Raw genomic sequence first — 25,267 nt, 5'->3', positions numbered from 1 at the left:
TCTTTTTCTTTTTTTCTTATTAACAACGGTATGTGTGATATTTTCTCCAGTGGATAAAAGGTGCATTTTTACTTTAGTGGCCTGAGTTTGGTTTGATGGCTGTTGGTGTTTTCCTCTCTCTCATAGGCCAGTCGGCTACTGTTGGAGCAGCTTGTTTTAAGTTTACAATATTATGCTAATTCACTGTAAATCATCTTTTTATATAAGGTTACGTTCCAGTTTGTCTCTGCCTTTCGTCTTATATTATATATTACATAGATATAATATTATATATTATATTATTAATATATTATAAATATACTAAGGTTTTGTTTTTACATTGTTACACCCTGCATCCCTTGGACTTTACAGGACGTAACAGTACAGCATTTTTTTTCCCACATGCACAGTTCATGTTTTAAATATATTTAAACCTACAAAACGTCATGTTATGTAATGTACAACTACATTTAATTATTCAAAGACTAAAACAAACCCTACAGTATGCAACACTGAACATATTTTCTTCTCCTTTAATCCAAGTATCCACACTTCTTATCATACTAATGTAATGTTACTGATGGCTCAGTGACAACATTAGCCTTGCTACTCTTTTACAAAATGTCCACGCCACACTGTTGTTGACATCGTCACATTTATTAACACTGAAATTACTGCTGTATCATTAAGCAGGGGGAAGAACAATCAAACGCCGCCACCAACAACACAATAAAAATAACAGAACTTGTGAGCTGCCCCCATTGTGCCCCCATTGAGAAAAGAGACTTTTCTCAATATACTTTGCCAGTAACACTTTTTCCAGATTATTATGATTTTTTATTTCTGTGGTAAGCATTTATGCACTATAACACCATAACACATAATACATCTGAAATGACTTGCTCCCTCTAAATTTTGTAACAGAAGCTCCTTAACATGTTGTTTTTTTTTGTTGCAGGACATTGTGTGAAGCTGCCACCTTTCTGTTTCAATAACGTACAAAAACATAAGCCTGCCATGACAATCACAAATCACAGCGACAATACACATCTGGTGACGAGATGTCCACAGAAAATAGCTTTGCGTCATGCAAGCGCGTGTCCGCAGGAAGACCACAGAGAAGTTCATGATGTTGTGAGCAAGCACATGAGGACAATCGGTGAAAACAGAAGAGGACACAAGGGAGAGGATGGAGGCAGATGATCCGCTGTGGCGACCCCTGAAGGAAGAAGCCAACAGAAGAAGAAGACGGCGACCGCAGTATCCATGACGAGAACACAAAAGTCTTTTTCTTATCTGTACAAGGACATGGAGCTCAAGGCTCCACAGGCATGTCGGAATTACCATCTTCTATCCTCTTTAAATTCACAGTGTTTCTTACACAAATAAATCTCTGGTCTTCTCTAATCTGTCCAGTCTCCACAGCTCTGTCTTCCCTCAAGTCACGTTTCAACTGCGGAGCTGCTGCAGTGTTGCCCGGGACCTCCTCAGTGATGATGGCGTCAAATATCCAAGCTCCTAGTCAAGTAAGACAAGCTAAACAAAGAGTAAGAACATGATATGTTGGTCAGGTCTTCTGATCCAAAAGATGTCGTCATCGATTCACCAATGTCAGAGCGAAGAGATTCATCCATTAGAGATGAATAACTGGCAATCTTTAAGCGTTTTTCACAGCTTTGTTACAGTTAAAAACAAAATGTCACAAGAAGCACACCAGACTGACGGGTAACAAGCTTTATGATACCCAGTGGAACAGATATCAGTCTGATTACAACACATCAAATTTAATGCTGTAAATCCTCAAATTTGAAAGAAAGCAATAAAAGACTGAGACACTCTAATGTTTGTCCATTTAAGGTCCAACATGCAACATTCAGTGTTGCACAATCCCAGGAAACATTATAATATTTATATGAATCAGACGATGACGGCAGGGGAAGCCCTTCCTAAAATTTCACAAAATAAATGGTCAAATATGTGCTGTTACATTTACATCTCATTACTCAAAGTTTGCTATAACAATCAACTATATCATTTGTGTATGAAGGTGTGAAAATGAGCTTCCCCCGTGTCACAGACCATAGCGACCGCCATTGATGTGATTATACAGTGTAGTAGAGTTCTGATTCTTCAGCAGAGATTGACGATAACTATTAACTCAAAACTTTCTGCACAGATGTTCTTAGCGCCGAAATGTGCATATAGTGAATTCATTACGGCAACGGGTAAACATGTAGAAATTCCTGTGAAATGCATTGAACAGCAGCAAATGGAACAGATCACCGACGGTTGCTTCTGATTTGATCAAATATAAAAAACAAGTAGAAGCAAAAATGCCCGTCTTTACTCGTGTTGACGATAAAAGCCTCGCTCATGCTGACTGAGAATGTGCAGCGTCTTAAATTCCCATACTGAGATCAGTTGTTGACATAAAACAATACAAAGGCATAAAGTACAAAAACAAAAATGCAGGCCTTCACCGTGAATGCTGTAAATAGCTGTTCATCCAGCATTACTCATTTGGTCCCCACAAACCATAAAGATGCACCAAACAAAAACGGGTCCACAGTAATTCCACACGAGCACATGGTGGGTCACAAGAGTTCACTGGCCATTCATTGCTGCTTTTGAAGTGAACATCTCTCTGTCCGAGTTCTCCACCTGGAGAGACTGCAGAAAAACACTGAATGTTACTGTTGAGGGCGATAATCTGAGACTTGGGCTTCATCAATTGTTTGCACTTGCACTTGCACACATTGGCAGTATGGATATCACTATAATATGCACATCTGACAATTTGGCAAAAAGATGTGCAAAGTAAATTTATATTTTCTCTGCATGTGATTTGAAAGAAGAAAAAAAAAAAAGGTCTTTTACCTTGGGTGCAGCCTGTCTTCTTCCCATCTGCTCTGTGGCGCTAACGCCATTTGGTTTGTGAAAGCAGAAGACCTTCTGGAAGCTCTGCTTGAAGTTGTCAGACAGGAAGCCGTAGAGGATCGGGTTGGCGCAGGAGTTGACATAGGTGAGGATGACCAGGACGAAGTAGACCGTAGCGGTGGTTTTACTCTCAGGGATGATATAAACCAGGTTGACAATGTTGGTAATGAAGAAGGGCAGCCAACATATGACAAACACCAACACGATGATCACCACCATCTTCGTCACCTTGCGCTCCGACTTGCGCCGCTTTGTCACGCCCGCGCGCACACCTGCGGACCTCACCTGAAAGTGACACGGTTCATTATTAGACCGTGACATAACATAACCACATGAAGAATTTGGAAAACCGAGTGACTGGGTCATCTTTCCCATTACCTTGATGACAATCAACAGGTAGCACAGGCTGATGACAAAGAGGGGACCAAAAAAGCCCAGGATGGATGTATAGAGGATGAAGGCAATGGACCACAAATCACGTGGCTCAGGCCAGGTTATGTTGCAGGTGTTGAACTCCTCCTGAACATGCGAGTAAATGGTGACTGGCAACACAATCAGGAAGGAAACAACCCACACCATGATATTAAAAATCTTGGCCACCTGAGGATTCCGCCATTTGCTACTGCGAATAGGATAAACCACAGCCAGGTAGCGGTCAATGCTCATTACAGTCAGGCAAAAGGTGGAGCTGAACTGGCTCATGGCATCAGCAGTCATGCACACCTTGCAGAAGAAATCCCCATATGGCCAATAGGAAAGTGCACTATTGGTGCCAAGGAAGGGGATTCCTAAGATGTAGAGTTCATCTGCCAGGGCTAAATTGAGAATGTACATGTTTGTCACCGTTTTCATCTTGACGTAGCGGACCACCACGTAGATGACCAATGTGTTACCCAGAAAACCCACAATGAAGACAATGGTGTAGATGACTGCAGTGTCCACACTGAAGGGTAGCGGCTCCGGCTCGGTGACGTTCTCAGGCATCGATGTCCAGTTGTGGCCGTCCATCTTGAAGTTTGGTGCGCCGAGATCCGTTTGGATCATAGTAGGAAATAGCTTACGGTGGGGAAGGAAATACAGACACAGACATACAATTATAACATGCTCGCTGGGAAAGATACCCATATTTACCAGGAAAGAAGAGCAAGTTGCCACTGAAACTGCACTTTTCTGCGCTTTCAGGCAGAATAAGCGGTCAGTCAGTGAGAAAAAGCAGACTCCTAAGATATAGACTTAAGTCAGGTGAGTCCTTATGTGGCTATAACCTGTTTTTCCTTATGTCCCCACTTGCAGCCATGCTTGCAGTGACGGCCAGCGTTGTTCCATGCTGGCGCCAGTCTGTTTTCAGTGCTTCATACAACTACACTTGAAACCTGAACTGTCACTTTAAGCACATTAGATAAGACGTCCACAATGGGGGCAGCCCACATCTTTAAAGAGCTAATGTTGTCAAAAATAAACCAGATTTGATCAGTTAGCCTGTTAAGAGTGGGTTTTTGGGCCACACCTGTTTACAACAGATAATGAAAATACCTTCTGTAAAGAAACTGATATTAAATGCTCCAATGATAATTCTGTGAGTCCTTGTCACTTGTGAACGCAGAATGAAGGTGAAACATTCAACAGGAGGTTAAAGGTTTCAAGGATGATGACTTTTAGTACGAAATGGCTGCTCTGATGTTACCATTATGTGCAACCATTAACCATTACCATAACAAAATGAATATTTCTGTGTCTCTTTGATGCTGTTCACATTTTTACAAACATACTAAATGATTGTGGGGTCACTATTCACATAGTTTTTTTTCTCTTTTCTTGATATTTACTTGGTGTTTGATGGCCACAATGCAATTTTTTTATTTGTCTATAATCTGTGTGTATAGACTACATCCTGATGTTTCCAGACAAATCGAAAAAGGATACATTGACAAATGGCCAACTGCAAAACTAATCCAATAATAATCCATGCTGCCTCATTGAGAATGGCCTTTCTCCTTACCTGTGCCTTTTGGTTGACCTTACATACAAAATAAACAATAATAATAATAATAATAATCCTAGTGATAGCAATCGTGTGACTGTCGGTTGTCAGACATTTCATCCCGAGGCGATGAAAATGTGTTGCACCAATAAATGGTCTGACGTGCAGATTCACTGAACCGCGCTCCAAAACACGGCAGTGACGCGCAGCCCCCAGCATGTTGTTGACAAAACAAACACGGCGAGTCCCCTTCAGACTGCATCGGGCTTGACATTTTTGTCCACCAAACTATTTAAAAACCACATTAATAGCTATAGCCCACGGTCATTAGAGTCATGCTTCGCTCGTTAAATGTGAAAATAATAAAACTTACAAGGGGCGCAAAGCCCCGCGTCCTCTTTTGGAAATAAATGACTAAAAATAAATGATGATGCCAACATGTAATTCGCGCCCACCCCCTTTCTCCAACACACTGAGTTTAAATTCTATTGCACAATCACGTTGAAAATGTCACGACAATAGTTGATGGGATTCAACCTACCTGTGCGTCCTATCCACTCCGTGGTCCGGTGGCGTTGCGCGCGTCTCCTCTGCTGGTACGGTGTTGGAAACGCGCACCTTGTCTGAGATTACAATGGACTCTCTCGTTCTTTGCCCACGTCTGTTGAAAGAAGAACCACCTCACGCATGACTTTTCATCTTGACGCATTTTCTCGGTGTCGGAGCGATGAACTCTCAAGAGAGAGCGAGAGAGCGCGAGGCGCCAAAACTAACGCCATCTGGAACCGTCCTGGAGTTTCTTATCACTCAGCTCGTTTTGCGTGAAGGGAATGAAATGCCTTTCTCTTGCTCTTCACAAGTCGACCCCTGATTACTGAACGCTACGCACAGCGGGTATTTATTTGGAGAGCGTCACCCAGCCTCCCGCCCCATTGGCGGTTGCAATTACCTAAACACTGACTGTCAAATCCAGATTTGCGCGTAAAAGTTCATCTTTTCCCCCCAGTTATTTTCCTTTCCTGTGTAGAGACTTGAAACGTGTTTGACCATGAGAAGGAATCAGATAATTCATAACTGCAGGGAATAACTCACCTTGATGGAGATATAATTCCATGTTGAGGGAGAGTTTATGGTAATTGCACAGAGAAACTGCCTACTTTTAAGCACCCTTGCTTCATGTTGGTGTCATCTAGGTCAGTGAGTCCCAGACTGGGGCACTTGTACCCCAGGGGTAACAAAGTGAAATAAAAAACAAACATATAAATAGACATACAGTCAAATTCAATACTATAAGTGCATGGCTGGAGGTCAAATGTCTGAATTGGTGGGGCCTGTGGAAAAAAAGTTAACTTTCACTTCAAAGTTAAGACTTTGTTTTTAGGGTTAGGGTTTAGGTTTAGTTGTGATGATTAAGGTTAGGGCAAGGGAGCTTTTCTGGCATAAACATAAATGACCTTTCCTGGACCAGTAGTCTGTAATGGAAACCAAAACCTGGTCCTAATGAGGCAGAACCTTATTTCTGTGTAAGAGCTAAGATTACAGTTGTGCCTAGGCTGTCTAAAAGAGTGGAAGTCAGTGCAGTGTCCTACGTAGAGCTCTGTATGAACCTGCATGCATGTATTTGTGTGTGTGTGTGTGTTTGTGTTAGACAGTATGTACTGCATTTCTGAATTTTCCATAAAGCATCAAAGAGGATGATGAGGGAAAGTGGGATGTTGATGCTGTCTTATAGTTTATGGGTCCTGTTTGACAGGTTTTAACTCAACTAACTGGGCAGTGGCAGGTAAATACAGCGCTCAAGATTACGACATGGCTCATTTACACCGTCTTTTATCCTATGCGGGTCATCCTGGACCTTATTTTCAAGGTTACACAGACTACATTGATAGTGGGTTTGATGATGACGACAGGTGCAGTGTAAAACAAGAGTTGTGAGGATAGTGTTAATCTGTGGGAGAATCTGCGTCTCATCAATATTTCAAAGATACCAAATACCAGCCAAGAGGACAACATTTCCTCAACCACCTTTATTTAAATGTAGCGGTTCATTTTTATTGCATTATCTGCACGGCTCTAATTTCATTGCATAGATTAGTTTTGTTTATACTAATAATTGTCAATGATAGAACAGAAATAACAGCAGCAGATTAGTGGACCAGTTTTCCTACTGGCTACACTGTGACAGAAGATTTAATCCTGGAGCTTTCACTGTTTCCTGTTCATGAAAGCTGACTGTACCCAGTCCAGCGTCACCATTTTTAAAGCATATGATTCATATCATACATAGATATGGTATATAACCAGACTTATACCCTCACTTGCCACTTTATTAGGTACAACTAGGCATATGGAGATAGCCAAGATCAAACTGACCACGATAATGGGAGAAAAAAGTGATTTAAATGACCGAAAATGACAAGGTTGTTTAGTCAGAGGATAATGGACAGTTTCAAGACTGAAGAATTAAGATTTACATAATTATTCCACAGGGTAATTTGCCTTGGACAGCAGTGCCACACCAGGTGACGTTTAATATAAAAACCCACATACTTGAATCATACGAATCAAACAGATCATTTCATTGTGTCGTCAACAGTCCATTTGGTGTATTTAAATTCAATAAAAACATTCAGAATTTCTGAAACATAAAACCAGGGATATTAAAACCTAGGAAGACGCCTAAAAACAAGAAAACTGCACAAGATTTCCCGGGAGCTAACAGACATAGAGCAGGTTGTTTAATGAGAAAAGAGAGCTTGGATTTGGGTTTGATTGATCTATAAAAATCCAATGGGTAGCTATCACATGACAGGACGGTAACAGTAACATAAATGTCCATTTGTTCCAGCCAAATTATGCAGAAGACCCTTTTAGAACGCACAGCATGTCAAACCTTGTAAGCGATGAGCTTCGGCAGAAGACCTGTGTGCCTAATAATGTGACCTGCGAGTGTAGTGTTTACACAAACAGACCATTTTTTTAGTTTTTTTTGTTTTTACACTCTTCCAGTGGTCTGATCTTAACTGTGGTGATTAATATTCACAGTGTTCACGCTCAGCCCCAGAGGGCATTGGGAGTCTGCTGTGTTTGATTTAAAGGCCACTGATAGAAGATAATGACCACGAAAAAGGAAACGGGGTCGGTGTGACAATGAGTGACTCAGCGTCTGTTGGTTGACTCTCTGTTACTCTGTCAATTGGACTCACCTTAGAGGATCACAGTATTAACATACTGGGTGTTGAAAGACTTCAGGTCTTTCCAGTTACCATGTGTTCGGTGCAAATGTGTATGCACTTAGTAATAGATTTGTTTCTCCAGGTAATTATTGTCACCTCAAGTACTGGTTTTACTGGTTCAGATAAAACTTTTTTGTAATTTGTTGTAATTCAAATCAAAGCAGACCCTGCCCTCTGTACACTGCGGTCTCATCTGCCACATATAGACTCGTTGGTGGACAGACTGACTTTTAAAGAAAGGAAAACTTTGCACGCTTCACTTAGTTTTTCCTGGAGTTCACTCACACAGATTGGTTTACAGGGTGGCACAATGGCTGCAGGATTACAGGTGAGACGTGGATGACGTTATTAATTTCCAGATGATTAAAAAAGAAAAGAATTGATGCCCACAACAAAACCTAGAAAGAAAATAAGCTTTAAAAAAGAAAACATGACACCAAGTGACAAATCCAATGCAGCAGCTGCTGTTGAATAAAGGATTTGCCAGTTAACTTTTCCCACACATTCTTTTATTTTTTATTTTTTTTTGTTAATCTGTAAATCTCTTACTGGCTCTCTCCTCTCATCCAGGCTGTGACTCATCTGTGGCTCATCTGTGCAGTTTATGGCCCCTGTTGCCTATCTCAGCATGAAAACAAAATAAATATATATACTGTATACTTATATATCCCAAGATATAACACCCATAAATGGAAAGACAAAAAGCGTGCATGCAAAAATACATTCACCTTTTGCATAATTTAATTATGTCTTATTATCACCACTTCAGTGTGTATATTAGGATCCAAAGTTCTGCTCGGCTAGTTTACTGTTATGATAATGATGCCACTTTTAATCATTAACCATTACCATGTCTTTGCACATACTGTAGATATTATGAGTACTCACTTTTTTGTAAAAACATTAGCACAAAAGGCACAACATTTGAGTCAAGACTTGAGTCAAGGGGGCAAAATAATATGTCTTGTTTACATTCATTTATTACTGGTTACTAATAAAGAACACAATGCGCAGAGAGTAGACGGCGTCCAGGGTGTAGACAATAAAGTTAAAGATTGTCATGAAGGTGATCACCACCAGTTTATCCCAGGAACAGAAGTGGCCACAGTTACTAGGTCTCTGATTGCCACGGAAACTGTACAGTGGCCAGATCACCATAGCTGTCGTATACATCACTGCTGCCAAAATATTATAGACCACGACAACCTTGTCAAATGGGATTGGAAAAAAAGAGATCAGCTGTCCAGTGGTGAGCAGAATTATGGCTATGGAAAAGATGAAACACAGGGAGTACACAGCCACGCACCATTGTAGTCCTGGTGAGCCAGTGTAATGGTTTATCTCCAAGGATGTGAAGATGAGACAAGCGAGGAAGGTCTCCAGCATCTTCATTATGCCGGGCAATGTAGAGAGAAATCCACTGATCTGTCCACTTGGATGAAGACGTGTCAGAACCACCTGACTTGCATACAATCCAAAACAGAGCCAGGAAACCACCGATGCAGCGATCTGGTGGTGACAGGCGTGGCAGGTGAAAAAAATGGGGTAGATGATGGAGGTGGTCAAGCACAGGAGGCCAGCCAGCATCGCAAAGGCGGTGGTGAAGTCATCCCAGGCGAAAGGTAACTTGGCACTAAGCGTGGTGAACTCCAGAATGAGAATGAGAAGGGTGAAGAAGAAACAGAAGCACCAGGTGAACATGCACCACACCCAGTAGGACGATGGGTTGTGTCCCGCGATTGCCACCAGTATGAAACACACACAAGTAAGGATGGTTGCCATTATTCGCATGATGCCTACCGGCTGGGTGACTGACCTCAAATCCACTTGAATCATGGCTGAATGACGGGATAAGTCTCTGTAACCCTGGATTTTTTTTTGCCAAATTCAGTTTAAGTACATCCTCAGTGCAGCCTTGATTTTTATATTCAAACCTGTTCCATGGTTTTTTGTTCCACCAAATCCATGCAGGCAAGAGACCCAGCAGGTGTGTCCAAAACTGAAGTGTGGTGGAGAATATTCAAACAGAGAATCCTGGGCTCATCTGTGCAGTTTATGGCCCCTGTTGCCTTTCACAGATTGGACAGTGGATTTTTTTTATGCTGCCTTAAACACAAATAGACTGGACTCTGATCCTCAACATAAGGTCAATTCAGACACATGACCAACAATGATGGGCGTTGGTCACACACAAGAAAACTTGTGTGTGACCAATGCTTTTTTTTTGAGGACAAATGGAGGATGTCTTGCTTATAGGGATTAACACAAAAGAGTAAAGATGTACTAATGTGTTTGCATTAGTATTGTGATCACATTATTAAAAAATAGTGTTGATATTGTGCACAACCATCGTGAAGATGTACTGTATATAAAATGAAATGACTTATTTTCTAAAAAAAAAATGCAACACAAATACAGGATTTCAGAATATTGTTCTTGACTTTATTGTCTTTCTCTTCAGTCACACGTGGTTATTGACAGAATATACAAGTGGAAGGTGTTTCCTTCCTCATGAATGTCCATAACAGAAAAATGGGAGTGGATATGGATAGTCTGCATGTGTGTCATGCAAACTATGACACACCTGTACAAACAAACTGTTAGAGGGAGGAGTCTGTTCCTATTCACCATCAATCTTTGAAGGAATTATTCAACCATTGAGGATACTCATTAATTTAATTTGAATACTCATTTTGGTGTAAGCACGCACAATAACCTCACACTTTGGAATACCTTTTATTCACAGTTCACATGAAGAATTTGACCAAACAACTTTGCAATTGCAGTAGAAGAAAATCAACAAATAAAAACAGAATGGGAATAAGAATCTCCCCAAAGTTTAAAGCAAGTGTTGCTTTATGTCCTGAAATAATTCATCACATTCCCTTCATGTTAAATATTTGAGATTTGATTATATATAACTATGTTCTTCTGATGAAAAAAGTCAGCCTGAAGGAATAAACTGTATCCACAATGTAAGCAACAAGGTTGAAACAGGTCATGAAAGTGATAACAACTAAATTATCCCATGGACACAAGAAGTTTACACAGTAGCTGGGTCTGGGATTATTTCTCAAGCTGTAAAATGGCCAGATGACCACAGCTGTGATATACATCAGCACTGCCAACACATTGCAAAATAGCAGGACTTTATCAAACGGTGCAGGGAAGAGAGTCAAGAGACGGCAAATGGTAAAAATGATGATAAGTATGGCAAAAATGAAGCAGATGGAGTAGACAGCCACACACCACTGGAGTCCAGGAAACCTCGAGAAGTGGTTGTAGTTCAAGCAGATGAAGATGATGCAGGCCACAAATGCCTCCAGAACCTTGAGGAGACCCGGGACTGTGGACAGAAACCCACTCGTCTCACCAGGTTTGGCTCGAGTCAGTCCGACCTCAGTGGCGTACAGGAGGAAGGCTACACAGGAAATGACAGAGGCCCCGATCGATCTGCCACAGATAGAGCAAGTGTAGAAGATGGGATAGATAATGGATGCTGACAGTACCTGAAAGAGAAATCACATTTACAGCTACATCAATGAGTTGTGTGGTGTTGCTGGAATTGTGACCTTTATCTAAGCTCAAATATTGCATTAACTTAAGTTTGGTTTGGTTCATTCATTCATTCATTCCCTTTACCACGTTTCTTTTGAGGGTTGCAAGAGTAGCTGGAACCAATCCTGTGTCCACCCTGGGCTCTGGTCTATGTTAAATCACATTTCCTCTACAACAGCTATAAGTTTTAATAACATACATAACACTAATGCTGAATAACCACCTGCAACAAAAAATGATCTTGACAATATCCTAAAAGACAAACAAAAAACAAAAAACACACACCATTAGAGTGGCTAACATGGCAAATGCTGTGGTGAAGTCATCCCAGGAGATCGGCAACTTTTGGCTGAGACTGGTGAATTCCAGTAAGAGTATGACGATGGTGACACAGAAGCAGAAGCACCATGTGAACATGCACCACGCCCAGAAGGACTGAGATATATGGCCCACCGATGCCACCAAGCTGAAGGAGATACAGGTGAGGATCACCTCGCATATCCGCACAATGCCTACGGGTGCCGCACATGCCGTGAAGTCCAGCGTGACCATGGTGATTGTAATCCTGTGGTCAGTTTACTGTGGTCGTGGATAGATTCTCCTTTTCAATCTCTATTTTTCCAAGAACTCTAATGTCTTATCTCCTCATTGTGTGAGTTCTGCCTCAATGTGGCAGAAACAGAAACTATAGCAGACTCTATACCTTCGCTGGCCGCTCCCTCATCAACGCCCCATTAGACCGCCGCCCCCCCTCAAAGTCCAGTAACCATGTGTTCAGTGCAAATGTGTATTATGGCTTAGATGGGAGTATTTGTAGAGGGATGCAGTTGTCCATCAATCATCCCATTTGCTTATCAGTTACAAGAGCCTTGGTCATGGAAAGAATTATCAGGGTATTACACCTGATGATTAATATGGAGCTGCGCTTTATGACACAGACCTCTGCCTCACTTTACTCTATTAGTCAAATACAATGTTTGCTTACTTCGCGGCTCACACACCAATCCATAACTGAAACCTGTAAATGTGTTACGAGAAATGTGGGAGGATTCTGTAGTAAATATGACATTTTAAGTGCTGAGAGGGGAGGTGATGACTTTAGGAGGTTATCGTTTGCTTTTACTGTATTGCTGTTGGTTTGAAACAAGGATGGAGGTTTGTCACCGTGGGTGGTGGTGGGGGGGGCGGAGTCGGTGCATGTGCAAAGTACAGTCCGTGTGGGTGGGGGCAGCAAGGCTATTAACAGAGAACAAAAACGTTGTTCCGGTACTTTATGGTGTATCGTAAATAAAAGGTGACATGACCTGTAAATATGAGCACACAGCGGCATTTCTTGCATTTCCCAGGTTTAATGGAACCTCTTTGTTACATCAGGAGTGGCACAAGCAGCTACACTAGCACTGTCTCGTCTGTCCATCCTTCCCTTCTGTAACGGGCTGTATGTAGGAGCCAATATTGAGTTCATTTACTTTAGAGTTTGTTTAAATCATTAATGCAGGATTACTTGTCACAGGGTAATAGTATGTGAACAGTTAAAGTACTTAACTGTTGGCCTTAAGCCTTTGAGTAAATATCTTTGTATGGAAAGGAATGTGGCTTTGTGGACCTTTGATGTCATTTACACTTCTATTTTAACTTTCATACCTTTATAGCTATGATAGAGGGATAGGTACGATGTAGAAAATATCTCGCAATTTGCCTCGGTGGAAGTGTCTGTTAGAAGCTGTGCTAAGTTTGGTGTAAAAAAGGTATTTTGACTGAATCTATAAATTGTCATTTACAACCTGGAACATCGAGGAAATATTTCTATGTTGTTGATCCGCACATACAGTACATACGAGTCAAGCCCATTGGAACCTACTTACAGGTACCGACCTTTGGGTGGCTTTGGAATTAAGTTTACGTTTGCCATTACGCAGTATATAAAAATCAACCGAGCGAGTCTTCTGGTTTCCTCAATGCAGGTAATCAGGATGTAAATATCTACTATTTGAATAGGTACTAGCTGGTAACTCCACTGGTAAGAGGATGTCTGTTGTCTGAATGGAAGTCTCTGGGACTCTTTAAGGTCTGTAACAGTTAATGAACTCAATTACTAAATTCTATTCCTATTTTGAGGATATAAGTGAGAAAGTACAGCACCAGTGTGACTGACAAATGATTTGAAGCTGGAGTTGTGTCGTCTCTTGGATAAATTTCACCTTGTATATTATCCCTCCTCTTTATGTCTCTTTGTGAATGCATTTGCTGAGATGGGGCATTTATCCACTGACAGCTTAAAGAGGATGCTTCTTTTTGTGCTTCTGTCTGGATAATGTGATGTGGGATACAAAAAAAAATGTTTTCTCTTTGAGTTACTTGCTGGCCTTCCTTGACTTGTTCTCTGAAAGTTTCCCTGTAGAAGCAGAATAAAAAAAAACAACAATAAACTAAATACAATACAAAAACTGAAAGGACAATTAACATAAAACATTCAGTTTGATGGGGGAGTGTAGTCTGTTTTAGTTTTGGGAATGTTTATTCAGAGTCAGCCTTTTATCTTCTCTCAGATATGCAATAAAAACAAAATAAACAACAAAGGAACTGTGACTAGGGATAGGAGGATGCCACTTTTTTGTGTCCGATACCGATATCACAAACTCAAGTATCTACAGATACCGATGAAGCTGTTTCATTTCAAAAACATAGTTCTAAGAAAGAAGAAATAAACAGCCCCATCGTTTTTTATTTTTTAGTTACATATTTAGAGTCTGCATTTTTGAATTGTATCAGATTTTACAATTGTAAAATCTATTATCCGATCCAGTGATTTTGACCAGTATCGGACCGATGCCAATACTGACACCGATACCGATTCCCATCCCTAACTCTGTCATCTCTGTGTTAAATCTCTCATCAGGCTGAAGTGTCCCATGTTTTCACTCTCTGGGTGTGGGGTGGTAAAAGACTGAGGAGATACAATAGTATGACATTTTAGAAGTTAGAAATCTGTGTAGAATTCTTCTGACATCTTGTGGCCACAAGAGGACAGACTTTCCCCTTGGTCTGAGCTCAGAACACCTCCCCCCTGCGTCCGCCTGTGTGATCAATGGCTGCTCTTGTGCAACACACTCCATATGTGAAAGGCAATGTTCCTCTGGTCTCAGTATCCATGGGGTTGAGTTGTGTTTAGATCAGTCACATTCACATAGACAACCTGTGGTTGGTAATGTAAAATGTCTTTACAAACATTTTACATTTTTATTTTGAAATCCTTTCTTGTCTGTTCTGGTTTAAATCCTGCCCCTTTTTGCCATATTTGGGCTTGTTTTCCCCACCCTAATCTTTTCCATCTGTGATCTACCCTCTCTTGAGAATTTGCCCATGTATACCCTTCATTCTTGGCCATTTGCTCTGTTTGTTGCTCTGTGTCTCTCAGTGGATTTTCTACCAGCATTTGGTTTAGCTTTTGTCCATGGTTGTTTCCCTTAGATTTGTGTGCATTTTCCTTGTGGGTTGTGCCTGTTTCTGGATTCCTGTCTGCCATCTTGTCTTCTGACTGTAAGCCCATTTCACTTAATCATAAATTCACTCGGCATTCGATCTCTGCATGTGGGGGTCAAAGACTAACGACAAAGAAATAGATATATTCTCTCTTTAAAAAATGATTGTGGGGAATAATGCATGAAAGAGTGTGGGTATGTGACTAAAAGGTTTCTGAAACCTAAACTGAAACAGTATTTGTGATGTCAAAACAAAAGAAGTCCTTCATTAGAATTGTTTTATTAAAATTGTATTACAAGTTGGTTAAAGTGACGCTGTGTCACCCTGCAGAAGATGGGAACACAAAATTATAAACACCTATTTGATCATCCTATTTCCTGTCGATTCATTTGTCATGTGATTAGGACCCACACCCACACGCTATGTGGTGTAAAATGGAAAGTGAAAGTGAGTTCATTTCCTGTCACTGTAAGACTAGTTAGACTACAAGAAAGTGGAGCCAGAAAGTAGAGACAAACATATTACCCTTTTTTTTCTGTCAGGATATGTTGTGTCACGTGTGTGTGTGCGTGTGTGTGCGTGTGTGTGTGTGTGTGTTTTAAAGGGATTAACTGAGACTGTTCAGTGCCAGGGTCTTCAAACTAAGAACATTTGGAATCCTACGTCTCTAACAACCCCTTTTACCTTGATTTCATAGCTCTTATTACAGTACGTGTTAATAGCATTTTCTGGGGTAGTGTGCTATTACATTTCTTATGACTCACACAATCACATGGGACATGGAGAATGCGGGGGGAGGAGACAAGATACACTTCCTGGAGCAGTCCTTCTAGTTTTACAATCACTGTTGCAACCGTGTTTAACTGTGCCACATTCTCAGTCTTTTTCTTCTGTTGACACTTCTGTTGGTTTACTTCTCCTTCTCCCTGTATCACACAGGACCAGGCGGCTCCTGGAGAGAACATTTTATTGGTGAAAAGTCTCAGGTTGGTGATTCTAAATTACACATTATGTAAGTTACTGTATGGCTTTGAGGAAGAAACATTACGTTTATCCCTTATTTAGCTGAAATATTTCGCAATATATAAAATTGTATGAGCGTTTTTTAGTGTTCACATTTATTTATATGTAAACATTGATGATGTTTCATGCCTTATTTCGTCACACTGTGTAAACAAACCAGGGTGTGGCGTATACTGTATAAAGACTGTGGTGAATGAAGATGCTTCATCAGTACATGTGGCTCACGTAGCCATGATTGAGTTAGAATGGATTTATGGTCTTTTGCAAGGGGTGACTGTGTCTGCTCACTACGATGAATACAGTCATCTTCTGTTCTCAAATATTTCAAAATGCCCGAATTGACTGACACTGGTTTAGACACCAGTGTTTAACCACATCCTTACTGACAATGAGGATGTGGGTGTTTGCCCTGACTGATTCCACTAAGCAAATTACATCCTGCTTCCTGACTTCATTTTGCAAACTTTATTATTATTATTATTATTTTATTTAAAACGACTATATTGCAACTATATGGTTATTTTTTTTCCAATTTTACATCACTAAATTTTAGAGATTAGTCTGTAGCTAATTCATTATCACATAATAATAATTATCATCATCATCCATCCATCCATTTTCCACACCCTGGAAAGTTTGCCAGTCCATCGCAGGGCCACAAACAGCCATTTACTCTCACATTCACATCTATGGTCAATTTAGAGTGCCCAATTTACCTAATCCCTATATTGCATGTTTTTGGACTGTGGGAGGAAGCTGGAGCAAACTCTATGCAGAAAGGCCCTTGTTCCAACCAGGGCTCGAACCTGGGTTTTCTTGCTGCAAAGGCAAGAGCGCTAACCATTACCAACCGTGTGGCTCTAATAATAATCATCATCATTATCCTAATCATATAAAAACAAGACAACACAGAACACCAGTAATCCAAATAAATGAAAGCAAATGACCAACAAAAGCAAGCAGTGCTGGAAAGTATTTATTCATTCACTCATTCATAGCTGCCGCGTTATCAAGCCAATCCAGGCTGACATGGGGCAAAAGGTGGGATATAGCCTGGACAGGTCATAGAGAGACAATCATTCACTTATACACTCATGCCTATGGGTAATTTAGAGTGTTCAATTAACCACAATTAACCAGCCATAACCAGCCTAACCAGACATAAACCAGCAACCTTGTTGTTATGAGGCAACTGTGCTGGCCACTGTGTGGCCCTTTGGAAATAATAATAATGATAACAATAATAATAATAATAATAATAATAATAACAATAATAATAATAATAATAATAATAATAATAATAATAATAATAATGAAACTGATATTATTATAAAACAACACTTACAGAACAAACGGCAAGTTCTCACCCTGTAAAAGTAGAACAAGTTCTCACTGAGCCTCATCTCCCCAGGTACATTGTTCCAAATTCCAGGAGCCCTTTGATTTAAACCTCGACTTTCTGCTTTATAGCTTAGGGGGCAGGCCCATAATAACTTTAAAAGTGATCAGTAACATTTTAAATCAGTTCTAAAACAAAGAGGAAGCTGGTGGAGGGAAATCAGATTTAGGGTCATGTGACGTTAGGAGCATATGAAATGTGTGTGGTGAAGTAAATGTGAAAAAGGTTCCCCTTCCATGGGAAAATGTCCGTTGCGGTACAACTGAAAAACCTGCAAATGTGCTGTTTGTCTTTGATTGTTTCACTTCATTTTTTTGTAAAGCACAGTCTTTCACTACCCCTTTTATTACGTATGTATGGAAACTAATGCTTATGTGTTCATACGGATGCAACAAAAGCTCTAAGAAGTGTTTTGATGATTGATGAACAGGGGAGTGCTGCAAGATGTTAAAGACTGAAATTCTAAAACCAGAATTATAACGTGTCAAACCTACACTGTTACTTAACTGTAGTTAATATTGCACATTTTCCTGTGTCCAGTCAGAAAATCTAAAAATGGAAAAAGGATACCCACCAAATGAATCGGCTCCACCCTACCCGGGACCACCAATGAACTACGGGGCACCTTATCCTCCGCAAGGCTACCCGTCTGCACCTCCAGCTGGTTACTCACCTGTACCACCTCCACCTGGTTACTCGCATGCACCACCTCCAGCTGGTTACTCACCTGCAGCACCTCCACCTGGTTCATACCAAGGAGGTCTGTTTCTAAAGTCACTGCTGAAATTAAACAGCAATGCTCTAATTAGTGTTTGTCTTTCTGAGGCCTGACGTCTTTATTTGATACCCTTTTCTATGGGAAAACACCTCTGTTTGTACAGCCTGTACACACATTCACAATATATACAAAACAACCATTGGCCAAAGGGCATGAAATGATTTATTTTAGTTACCAAAAAAAGGGGAACACTGCTGAAATATCTCTTCTGAACCTTCTTTTCTTGTTTTTTTTAAAGCGTCACCTTATTAGTCTGCATATCTGAGGAGATGCTTCTCGTCCAATACCACACATATCATAAAACCCAGTAAACCATATATCATGACATTCAGGCTATATGCATTAATGATTGACAATTGAAACACATCTGTGAGCAGTGAAGCAAAGTCGTGGGGGCGAAGTCATCGGCGTTCGTCCAAACGGATCTGAAGAATAGACATTTGTTCCCTGTGTGTGCTTAACAAAAAGCTATTGTCAGTTTTGTGTGCGTACATGTTTGTGGTGGGTTGTGAGGACAAATTCTGCCATGGGGACATTTGCCTTGTCCCTACAACTTTAAATAGTTAATACTTATAGTTAATACCATAGTTTTGATGGTTAAGATTAGAATTGAGCTTTATATACATTTAGGGTTACAATTTGGCATTAAGTTGTGATTTTTAACAAAAAATTGTCTCTACATACACATTAACATTGGTTAATGTTATCACTGATAACCGCGCTTTTTCTACCACCGTGTCTCAAAATTCCCTCTGTGAATGTCTTACATCTTTATATATCAGTATGTTACATTTTTAGCAGTGAAGTGTAAAATAATGTATATACACCAGAAACCATCACTGTTAAAAACAGTTACTACAATCCCAATTCAAAACGTTTTTAACAAAGAGCTGCACCAATACTTAGCATTACATTGTTATACAATATTTAACTTAACTCCACAAATACCTCACTGTTACTGTTATTTACAGCAAATGACCACAAAAAAAACATTTGAAGAGCCAAAAGTTGTTTGCCGTTATAGATAGGCCAGAGCTAGTAGAACATCAGTGTTTCATCAATGCATCGTGCACAAACTGCAGATTATATTTAGATTATATGAGAAGCAGGAAAGTAACGGTTTTCATCTTGCACAAGTGTAATTATCGCACAAATACGATAGTTATTGTGCATTGTCGAGTTTTCCCGTAAAGCCAGTATTCAAATTGAACAGGTTTCTTGAATCTCTGATGACACATAATGGTCATGTACATTTCTCAGTTGGCCCCTTTATGTGCAGTCTGAGATGGAGATTAATCGGGTAACTAGTGGCAACAGAGTGTGTTTAGAGCAGCGTCCTGTCATCTCGTGTGCGAAATGGATCTCGAAGGGGAGGCGGTCTGCTGGCACTGCACTCATTTAATATTTGATGTATTTTTCATTCCTCATCTCCAGTGACTCATGTGATAATGAGACCTGCACTACATGACATCCCAGGACAAACTCTATGTCCCCACTGCAGTCAGACTGTGGTCACCAGGACGGAGCACACGCCGGGCCTGTTGACCTGGGCCATTTGTGGCGGCCTCGCCTTATTCGGGTAAAGACATTTCAACTGTGAACGTGAAATTACAGATGGGCCTTAATTGCTCCCAGCCTCTCTCAAATGATCCTGTAATAAGACTACGTCCTCTCTGTTTGACTCCTACAGTTGTTTTATTTGCTGCTGCATCCCGTTCTGCATTGACTCCTGCCAAGATGTAGAGCATCGTTGTCCATCTTGCAACAAAACCGTCTACATATACAAGCGGATGTGAAGCGATCCCTGATGTATGGATCATTATTATATGAAAAAGCATCTACAATATTGTACCCACAGTTCATCATTGAACTCTATGAATGTATATGAACTGTAATAAGATGTGATTCTAGGTGCCGTTCTAGGATATTTTCAGTTATTACGAAGTATTATGATTTGTAGACGTTAAATCAATGCAATTGACATGCAATATGGGGATTAGGTCAATTGGACACTCTAAATTGACCGTAGGTGTGAGTGTGAGAGAGAACGGTTGAATGGTTGTCCGTGGCCCTGCGATGGACTGGTGATCTGTCCAGGAGTTGGCACAGCACCCTCCACGGCCCTCCTGAGGAGGATGAAGTGGTAGAAAATGGACGGATTGGGTGGAAATCAAAGCATGTTTTTGTTTCATTTTTGACGTGAAATGAATTGGTGCCAGTTGTAGAATGAATTGCTCTCGTTTCTCCAGTTGTCAATGTACAGCAGTTATTTGCCAAGTGTCTTACATTTCCATGCTTGTTCCAGAACCAAATATCTTTCTATATTTCTATCTCTATATTTCAAAGCATAATGGGTGCTCATCGATGGCATTTTTATTAAATCTTCTATTGTAACCACATTTGCAATTGTGCAGCTGCATGCAGGGGCCTGAACTGAGCAGAGCTTGTTCACTGCATGTCCATTTACACAACCATCTATTTTACACTAGTAGCTCTCAATCACATGGTGTCCTCGCTTCAATACATGTGTAATGCGAGGGTTCGATATGTGGCGGTTCCGATCTCTTCTGGATAAAAGGAATAACTAGACGGGGACAGATGAACGTTTGAGGAGCCCTCTTTACTTCACCTCACAACAACTTCCTGGCTACCTGTCACATGTCACTAAACTAACCAATAGCAGGCAGGGAGGACCCAAACTCAGATAAATGTGAGAAGAACTATGCTGGCTCATTCCAGAGGTTACTCCATCTGTATCATAAGTCACTTTTTACCTTGATTAGTCAGTCACTGCATTTATATGCACAGTGTGTAGGCCGTGTATGTCTGACTCCTCCGTAGGTGGCGCTGTATCTATAAGCTAGTGCGTATTGAATCAGTTTCCTGTTGACCTTCATGTCACAGAAAAGCAAACGGCGGCGGGATGGACGGTGAGAGGGATCGCCGAGTCAAGTCACCTTTATTTTAAGAGCACATTTAAAAACAAACCAAGGTTGCCAAAAGTGCTTTACAGAGTTAAAGGCAAAATATAATTATATGTATATATATATACATATATATATGTGTGTGTATGTGTATATGTATATATATATACACTTTCATCTAGATTTTTCCATTTTTTATATAGAAAAGGCCCGATCACACTGAGTTTCAGTCAGGATTTAGTTTGAAAAGCAACCTGTTATTAGACCTCAGAGCTCGGGATGGGGTGTGAAAAAGAAGGTGGGTGGACTAGACTCGCAAATTTAAGGATAATATTCTATAATCCTATATATCCTATAATAATCCTATATATCCTATAATTTTTTTTTTTTAAAAAACACGGAAAACGTTGGGTGTCTGCTTTTGTGGGCTTGTGTACAAACCTGACACACCTAAAAGCAACCTATTATTAGACCTCAGCACTTGGGATGGGGTGTGAAAAAGAAGTTCACTGAGGTTTGGTGCCGCAGCAGAGACAGTAACATTTTAAAATCAATCCTAACACGAGTAGGAAGCCAGTGGAGGGAACATTATCACATCACATTATCCAGATATGTTAGTAGAGTTTTGTGACCATGAACCGCTCAGCAAAGTGTTTTACTGACATTATAAATCAAGTCAAATGTGGTCATCTTCTCACAGCCACACATACACATGCACTTCTTTTTGCACCCCCAGTGGAATCACCCCGTGATGGCCAATCAAGATCATACAGGTTTCAGACACTTTATAGACCCAGAGTCTACAACTAGTTTTCACACATTGATTTTTCAGTCTATGGCCGGGCTACTCTTTGTCACCCTGTTCCTGTCATGCATGAGTACGAAGTCTGTGGTAAGACGGTAAATATTGGCCCCGCCTCAAACCACCTCTCACCCCACTTCCACTCCATTTGTTTGATCGCAGGGAGCATCTGCCACATTAAGTGCAATCTGAAATCAATTAGCTTCAAATGGAAATGGGTTTTGGAAGCATCAACACTCATTGAGAGTGGTCATCATTCAGCATGCTGTGTAGAAATACTGGCCTGTACCACCAACCTTTCATACTCGTTCAATATTGTCAGAACAAAGTTATGAACAGTTTGATTTGGGAGCAACAATGCAGCTACGGAGGAGGGTCCAGTATTGTTTTCTTGTTGTTTTTTAAGGCTCCATATGGAGGATACACCCCTCCATATCTGAAATGACTCTATGTGTTAACTCATTGCAAAGAACAAGCTCCACAAATCAACGCCATTCGGTTCTGAAGGTTGTTCTACTTGCAAGTCTATTTAAATCCCGACTAGTCCCATTTACAAATAAGAGCATGCCCTCGCGGGCCACAATCCTGACCCATGCATGTGTGAAGATTCTATTGGCTACCAAATCCTAAGCAAAGCATTACATTCACCTATACTTGACCTATCATGTTGTACAAGGAACCTCAAGGGACAACTAGTTTAACCCAGAGTCCTGGTCCATGTTATCTTAACTTAAACATTGGTTGTTATGCCGGACACCACGGGGACGCTACAGCTGTTCGTGTGAAAGAAATTGAGCTGTCACATTTCAGAGCTTGACTGTAAATGATCTGTAGAAACAATGTCCAGTAATACGTGCTGTAAATAGACAGACCTAGCATTTCTACTTTCTGTTTAATCCCAAACCCTTCTTGTCATTTTCCATCAGCAGAGACAATACCTTCTCTCTGGAGCCTGGTTTGGGGTAAAGCAGGATGAGTTGGAGGGATCGGTGAGAAAAACATGACAGCTACCACGTCTTGTATTTGGCCATTGATGAGTGGACACATTAACAGTCAATACAATTACGTTGGGATTATGTCATTGTTTGGAGCTGACAAACATAGTGAAGTCTCATTAAATCAAGCGTTTTACTTTCTTCTTTACAATTCTTTCATCATATTCTAATTTAACATGATCCATGTGTTCATACTTTTTATGAACACATTTTGTGGTCTGCTTAGGTATGGAATCCTCTAATATCAACAAATGAATGGCTCCCAGCACAACACAGACTCCAACAGAAACCCCACCCAGGCATGAAAAGCAGAAGAAAGTTGCTTTAGTTACCTGATCAGTATGACTAAATATGGCACTGGCAGCTGCAAGCATAGAGAAGAGGTTGCCGTTCAGTTATAGTGTGTCGCTATAGAGAATTGTTTTTGGAACTTAAGTTAAGCCCCTTTGATAAAGCTGTCAAATAATGTTCAGAACCCAAGATTCACAGATTGCATTCACATCCATCAGAATGTGTCCTTGGAGACTCACACACTGACTCTTCCCTCTGTATTGCAACACTGAATCTCCTGCTCTTACTACAGTTTACCATCTTGAAGGTTAAAACACGAGCAGCACTAACAGTCGAGAGCAGTCGGTGTGGAGCGACCACAGTCATCATTGTGTGGCCAGAGAGAGAGAGAGAGGGAGGCCACTGCTAATTTGTTATGAGTATAGCAAATGTAGACCACCACACACTGAAACATAAATGAAACATTTGTAAATGTGGGCACACTTCCTGTTGCCAGTAGGTCGCGCAATGACTTTGATCGACGTGCAAGGATAGCGTGCATCCTTGCATGTATTGATTGGCCCTAAAAACAACATGAAAAGGATTAGAGACGGGGTGGAAGCCTGCCGCGCGCTATTCCTGCAAACATACTTTTGGCCACTGCCATGGTTGCCGGGGGCAACCTGCATACAGATCAAAGGAAGGTGAGGGTGGAGTCTGTCTGGGCGGAGACCCGCTGCGTGGCCAGCAGAGGTGAGGGACTCGAGTCGCAAAATTGAAGGACTTGAGACTTTCTTGACTTGATTTCGACTTGACACTCATGTCTGTTGAGTGACTGGACATGTAGAATAATTAGATTTTCTCCAATATTGAGAAAGTTACAATTTTTATTTAAAACATTGGGTGTCTGCGTTTGCGGACTTGTATACAAACCTGGCAACCGAGCGACACCAGCACCACTACATGAAATTCCATTTGACACTTCAAATCCCACAAAGGAAGGTACGACAGGAAGTCAGCTGGTTGCTATTTTAATCTAACACTAGCTGGATAACTCTTCGGTCAAAAGCAGGTTATGATAAATGCATGGAACGTGCTGTTTTTAAGACTAATATTTAAAATTCATCTCCATAGGGTTAATGAAGGCCTAATAGTCAGTATTCTTTATATTTTAGGCTCTGTAGTATTTATTATTTTATGTTTTTTTTATAAACAATTCCTTACATAAGTGCTTACATTGTTTGAGTAATACAATGTTTCTGTTACAGATTCAACTCTAGCAGTTCAAAGTCTTTTTTTTTAGCATATTTAAATGTAGAATATCTGGGAAATCATCTTCATCTTCGATATTCACACGACTTGACTTGTAACTCGCTTAATTTAAAGCAGGAACTCGACTCGACTTGCTTGATTCTTGCAAGAATGACTTTGGACTCGCTTGAGACTCGGTGGTTAAGACTTGAGGTTTTCTTGTGACTTGCATTGCTCCCATCTCTGGTGGCTTGTGACTGTAATTCCAGCAAATTGCATTGGATTGCCCTAAAACAGAATGACTTCAACAGCGTAACCACCTTTCGCACTAGGTCAGCCGGGCTTGGCTCCAGCTCCTGTCGCGGCTCTTCATTCATTCATCTGCTACCACTGTTCCCCTTCAGTGGTAGCAGATGAATGACAGATGAACAACACTATCCAATGCCTGGCTGTATTACCACGGCTGTTTTTCAGTGCATTCCAGATAAGTTGGGTAATATTCTTGTCATAGTCCTGTGACCTGTGAGTGTGAGTGTCCCTTGAGTGTCCCCAAACCCATATTAATTGTCACCAGGTCTCCGTGTGCCAAAGTCATGTGTTTTACTCACACTCACTCAGTGTGGGAAAGAGAACGTCTCGACAAACACGTGC

At 40.7% G+C, this 25,267-nt stretch overlaps 4 protein-coding genes across 6 annotated transcripts; 1 reads left to right on the top strand and 3 right to left on the bottom strand.

The window, feature by feature from the left end:
• Positions 1-620: 620 nt before the first annotated feature.
• On the bottom strand, positions 621-5,756 carry LOC122784810 (somatostatin receptor type 5-like). Its single transcript, XM_044050166.1, has 4 exons — positions 5,439-5,756; positions 3,295-3,972; positions 2,857-3,201; positions 621-2,649 (listed from the first exon to the last, which is right to left on the bottom strand). The coding sequence occupies exons 2-4, from the start codon at positions 3,958-3,960 to the stop codon at positions 2,584-2,586; spliced, it is 1,077 nt and encodes a 358-aa protein (XP_043906101.1). The 5' UTR covers positions 3,961-3,972; positions 5,439-5,756; the 3' UTR covers positions 621-2,583.
• Positions 5,757-6,927: 1,171 nt separating this feature from the next.
• LOC122785552 (myeloid-associated differentiation marker-like) lies at positions 6,928-10,209 on the bottom strand. The gene has a single exon (XM_044051407.1). The coding sequence runs from the start codon at positions 9,967-9,969 to the stop codon at positions 9,115-9,117; it is 855 nt and encodes a 284-aa protein (XP_043907342.1). The 5' UTR covers positions 9,970-10,209; the 3' UTR covers positions 6,928-9,114.
• Positions 10,210-10,553: 344 nt separating this feature from the next.
• Positions 10,554-12,402, bottom strand: LOC122785441 (myeloid-associated differentiation marker homolog). The gene is made up of 2 exons (XM_044051228.1): positions 11,977-12,402; positions 10,554-11,642 (listed from the first exon to the last, which is right to left on the bottom strand). The coding sequence occupies exons 1-2, from the start codon at positions 12,241-12,243 to the stop codon at positions 11,055-11,057; spliced, it is 855 nt and encodes a 284-aa protein (XP_043907163.1). The 5' UTR covers positions 12,244-12,402; the 3' UTR covers positions 10,554-11,054.
• Positions 12,403-15,046: 2,644 nt separating this feature from the next.
• On the top strand, positions 15,047-20,773 carry LOC122785836 (cell death-inducing p53-target protein 1 homolog). Of its 3 annotated transcripts, none has more exons than XM_044051813.1 (5): positions 15,047-15,231; positions 16,114-16,160; positions 18,137-18,356; positions 19,809-19,953; positions 20,065-20,773. In XM_044051813.1, exons 3-5 carry the CDS (start codon positions 18,152-18,154, stop codon positions 20,168-20,170), a joined length of 456 nt encoding a protein of 151 aa, XP_043907748.1. In that variant the 5' UTR covers positions 15,047-15,231; positions 16,114-16,160; positions 18,137-18,151; the 3' UTR covers positions 20,171-20,773. The 3 variants fall into 3 exon arrangements, with proteins under 3 accessions (XP_043907748.1, XP_043907749.1, XP_043907747.1); XM_044051814.1 differs by lacking the exon at positions 15,047-15,231 and adding an exon at positions 15,647-15,882; XM_044051812.1 differs by lacking the exon at positions 15,047-15,231 and having other exon boundaries at positions 15,914-16,160.
• Positions 20,774-25,267: the final 4,494 nt, after the last annotated feature.

Source organism: Solea senegalensis, linkage group LG19 (assembly GCF_019176455.1).
Source record: "Solea senegalensis isolate Sse05_10M linkage group LG19, IFAPA_SoseM_1, whole genome shotgun sequence".
NCBI classification, from domain to species: Eukaryota; Metazoa; Chordata; class Actinopteri; order Pleuronectiformes; family Soleidae; genus Solea; species Solea senegalensis.
This window is presented reverse-complemented; position numbering and strand designations above follow the sequence as displayed.

Coding starts and splice junctions, on each gene's coding strand:
- LOC122784810 (XM_044050166.1), bottom strand. CDS start 3,960: ATGATCCAAACGGATCTCGGCGCACCAAACTTCAAGATGGACGGCCAC. Junction 3,202..3,294: donor ACCTGTTGATTGTCATCAAG/GTAATGGGAAAG, acceptor TGTCACTTTCAG/GTGAGGTCCGCAGGTGTGCG. Junction 2,650..2,856: donor GAAGACAGGCTGCACCCAAG/GTAAAAGACCTT, acceptor GTTTTTCTGCAG/TCTCTCCAGGTGGAGAACTC.
- LOC122785552 (XM_044051407.1), bottom strand. CDS start 9,969: ATGATTCAAGTGGATTTGAGGTCAGTCACCCAGCCGGTAGGCATCATG.
- LOC122785441 (XM_044051228.1), bottom strand. CDS start 12,243: ATGGTCACGCTGGACTTCACGGCATGTGCGGCACCCGTAGGCATTGTG. Junction 11,643..11,976: donor CCATGTTAGCCACTCTAATG/GTGTGTGTTTTT, acceptor TTTCTCTTTCAG/GTACTGTCAGCATCCATTAT.
- LOC122785836 (XM_044051813.1), top strand. CDS start 18,152: ATGGAAAAAGGATACCCACCAAATGAATCGGCTCCACCCTACCCGGGA. Junction 18,357..19,808: donor ACCTGGTTCATACCAAGGAG/GTCTGTTTCTAA, acceptor CCTCATCTCCAG/TGACTCATGTGATAATGAGA. Junction 19,954..20,064: donor GGCGGCCTCGCCTTATTCGG/GTAAAGACATTT, acceptor TGACTCCTACAG/TTGTTTTATTTGCTGCTGCA.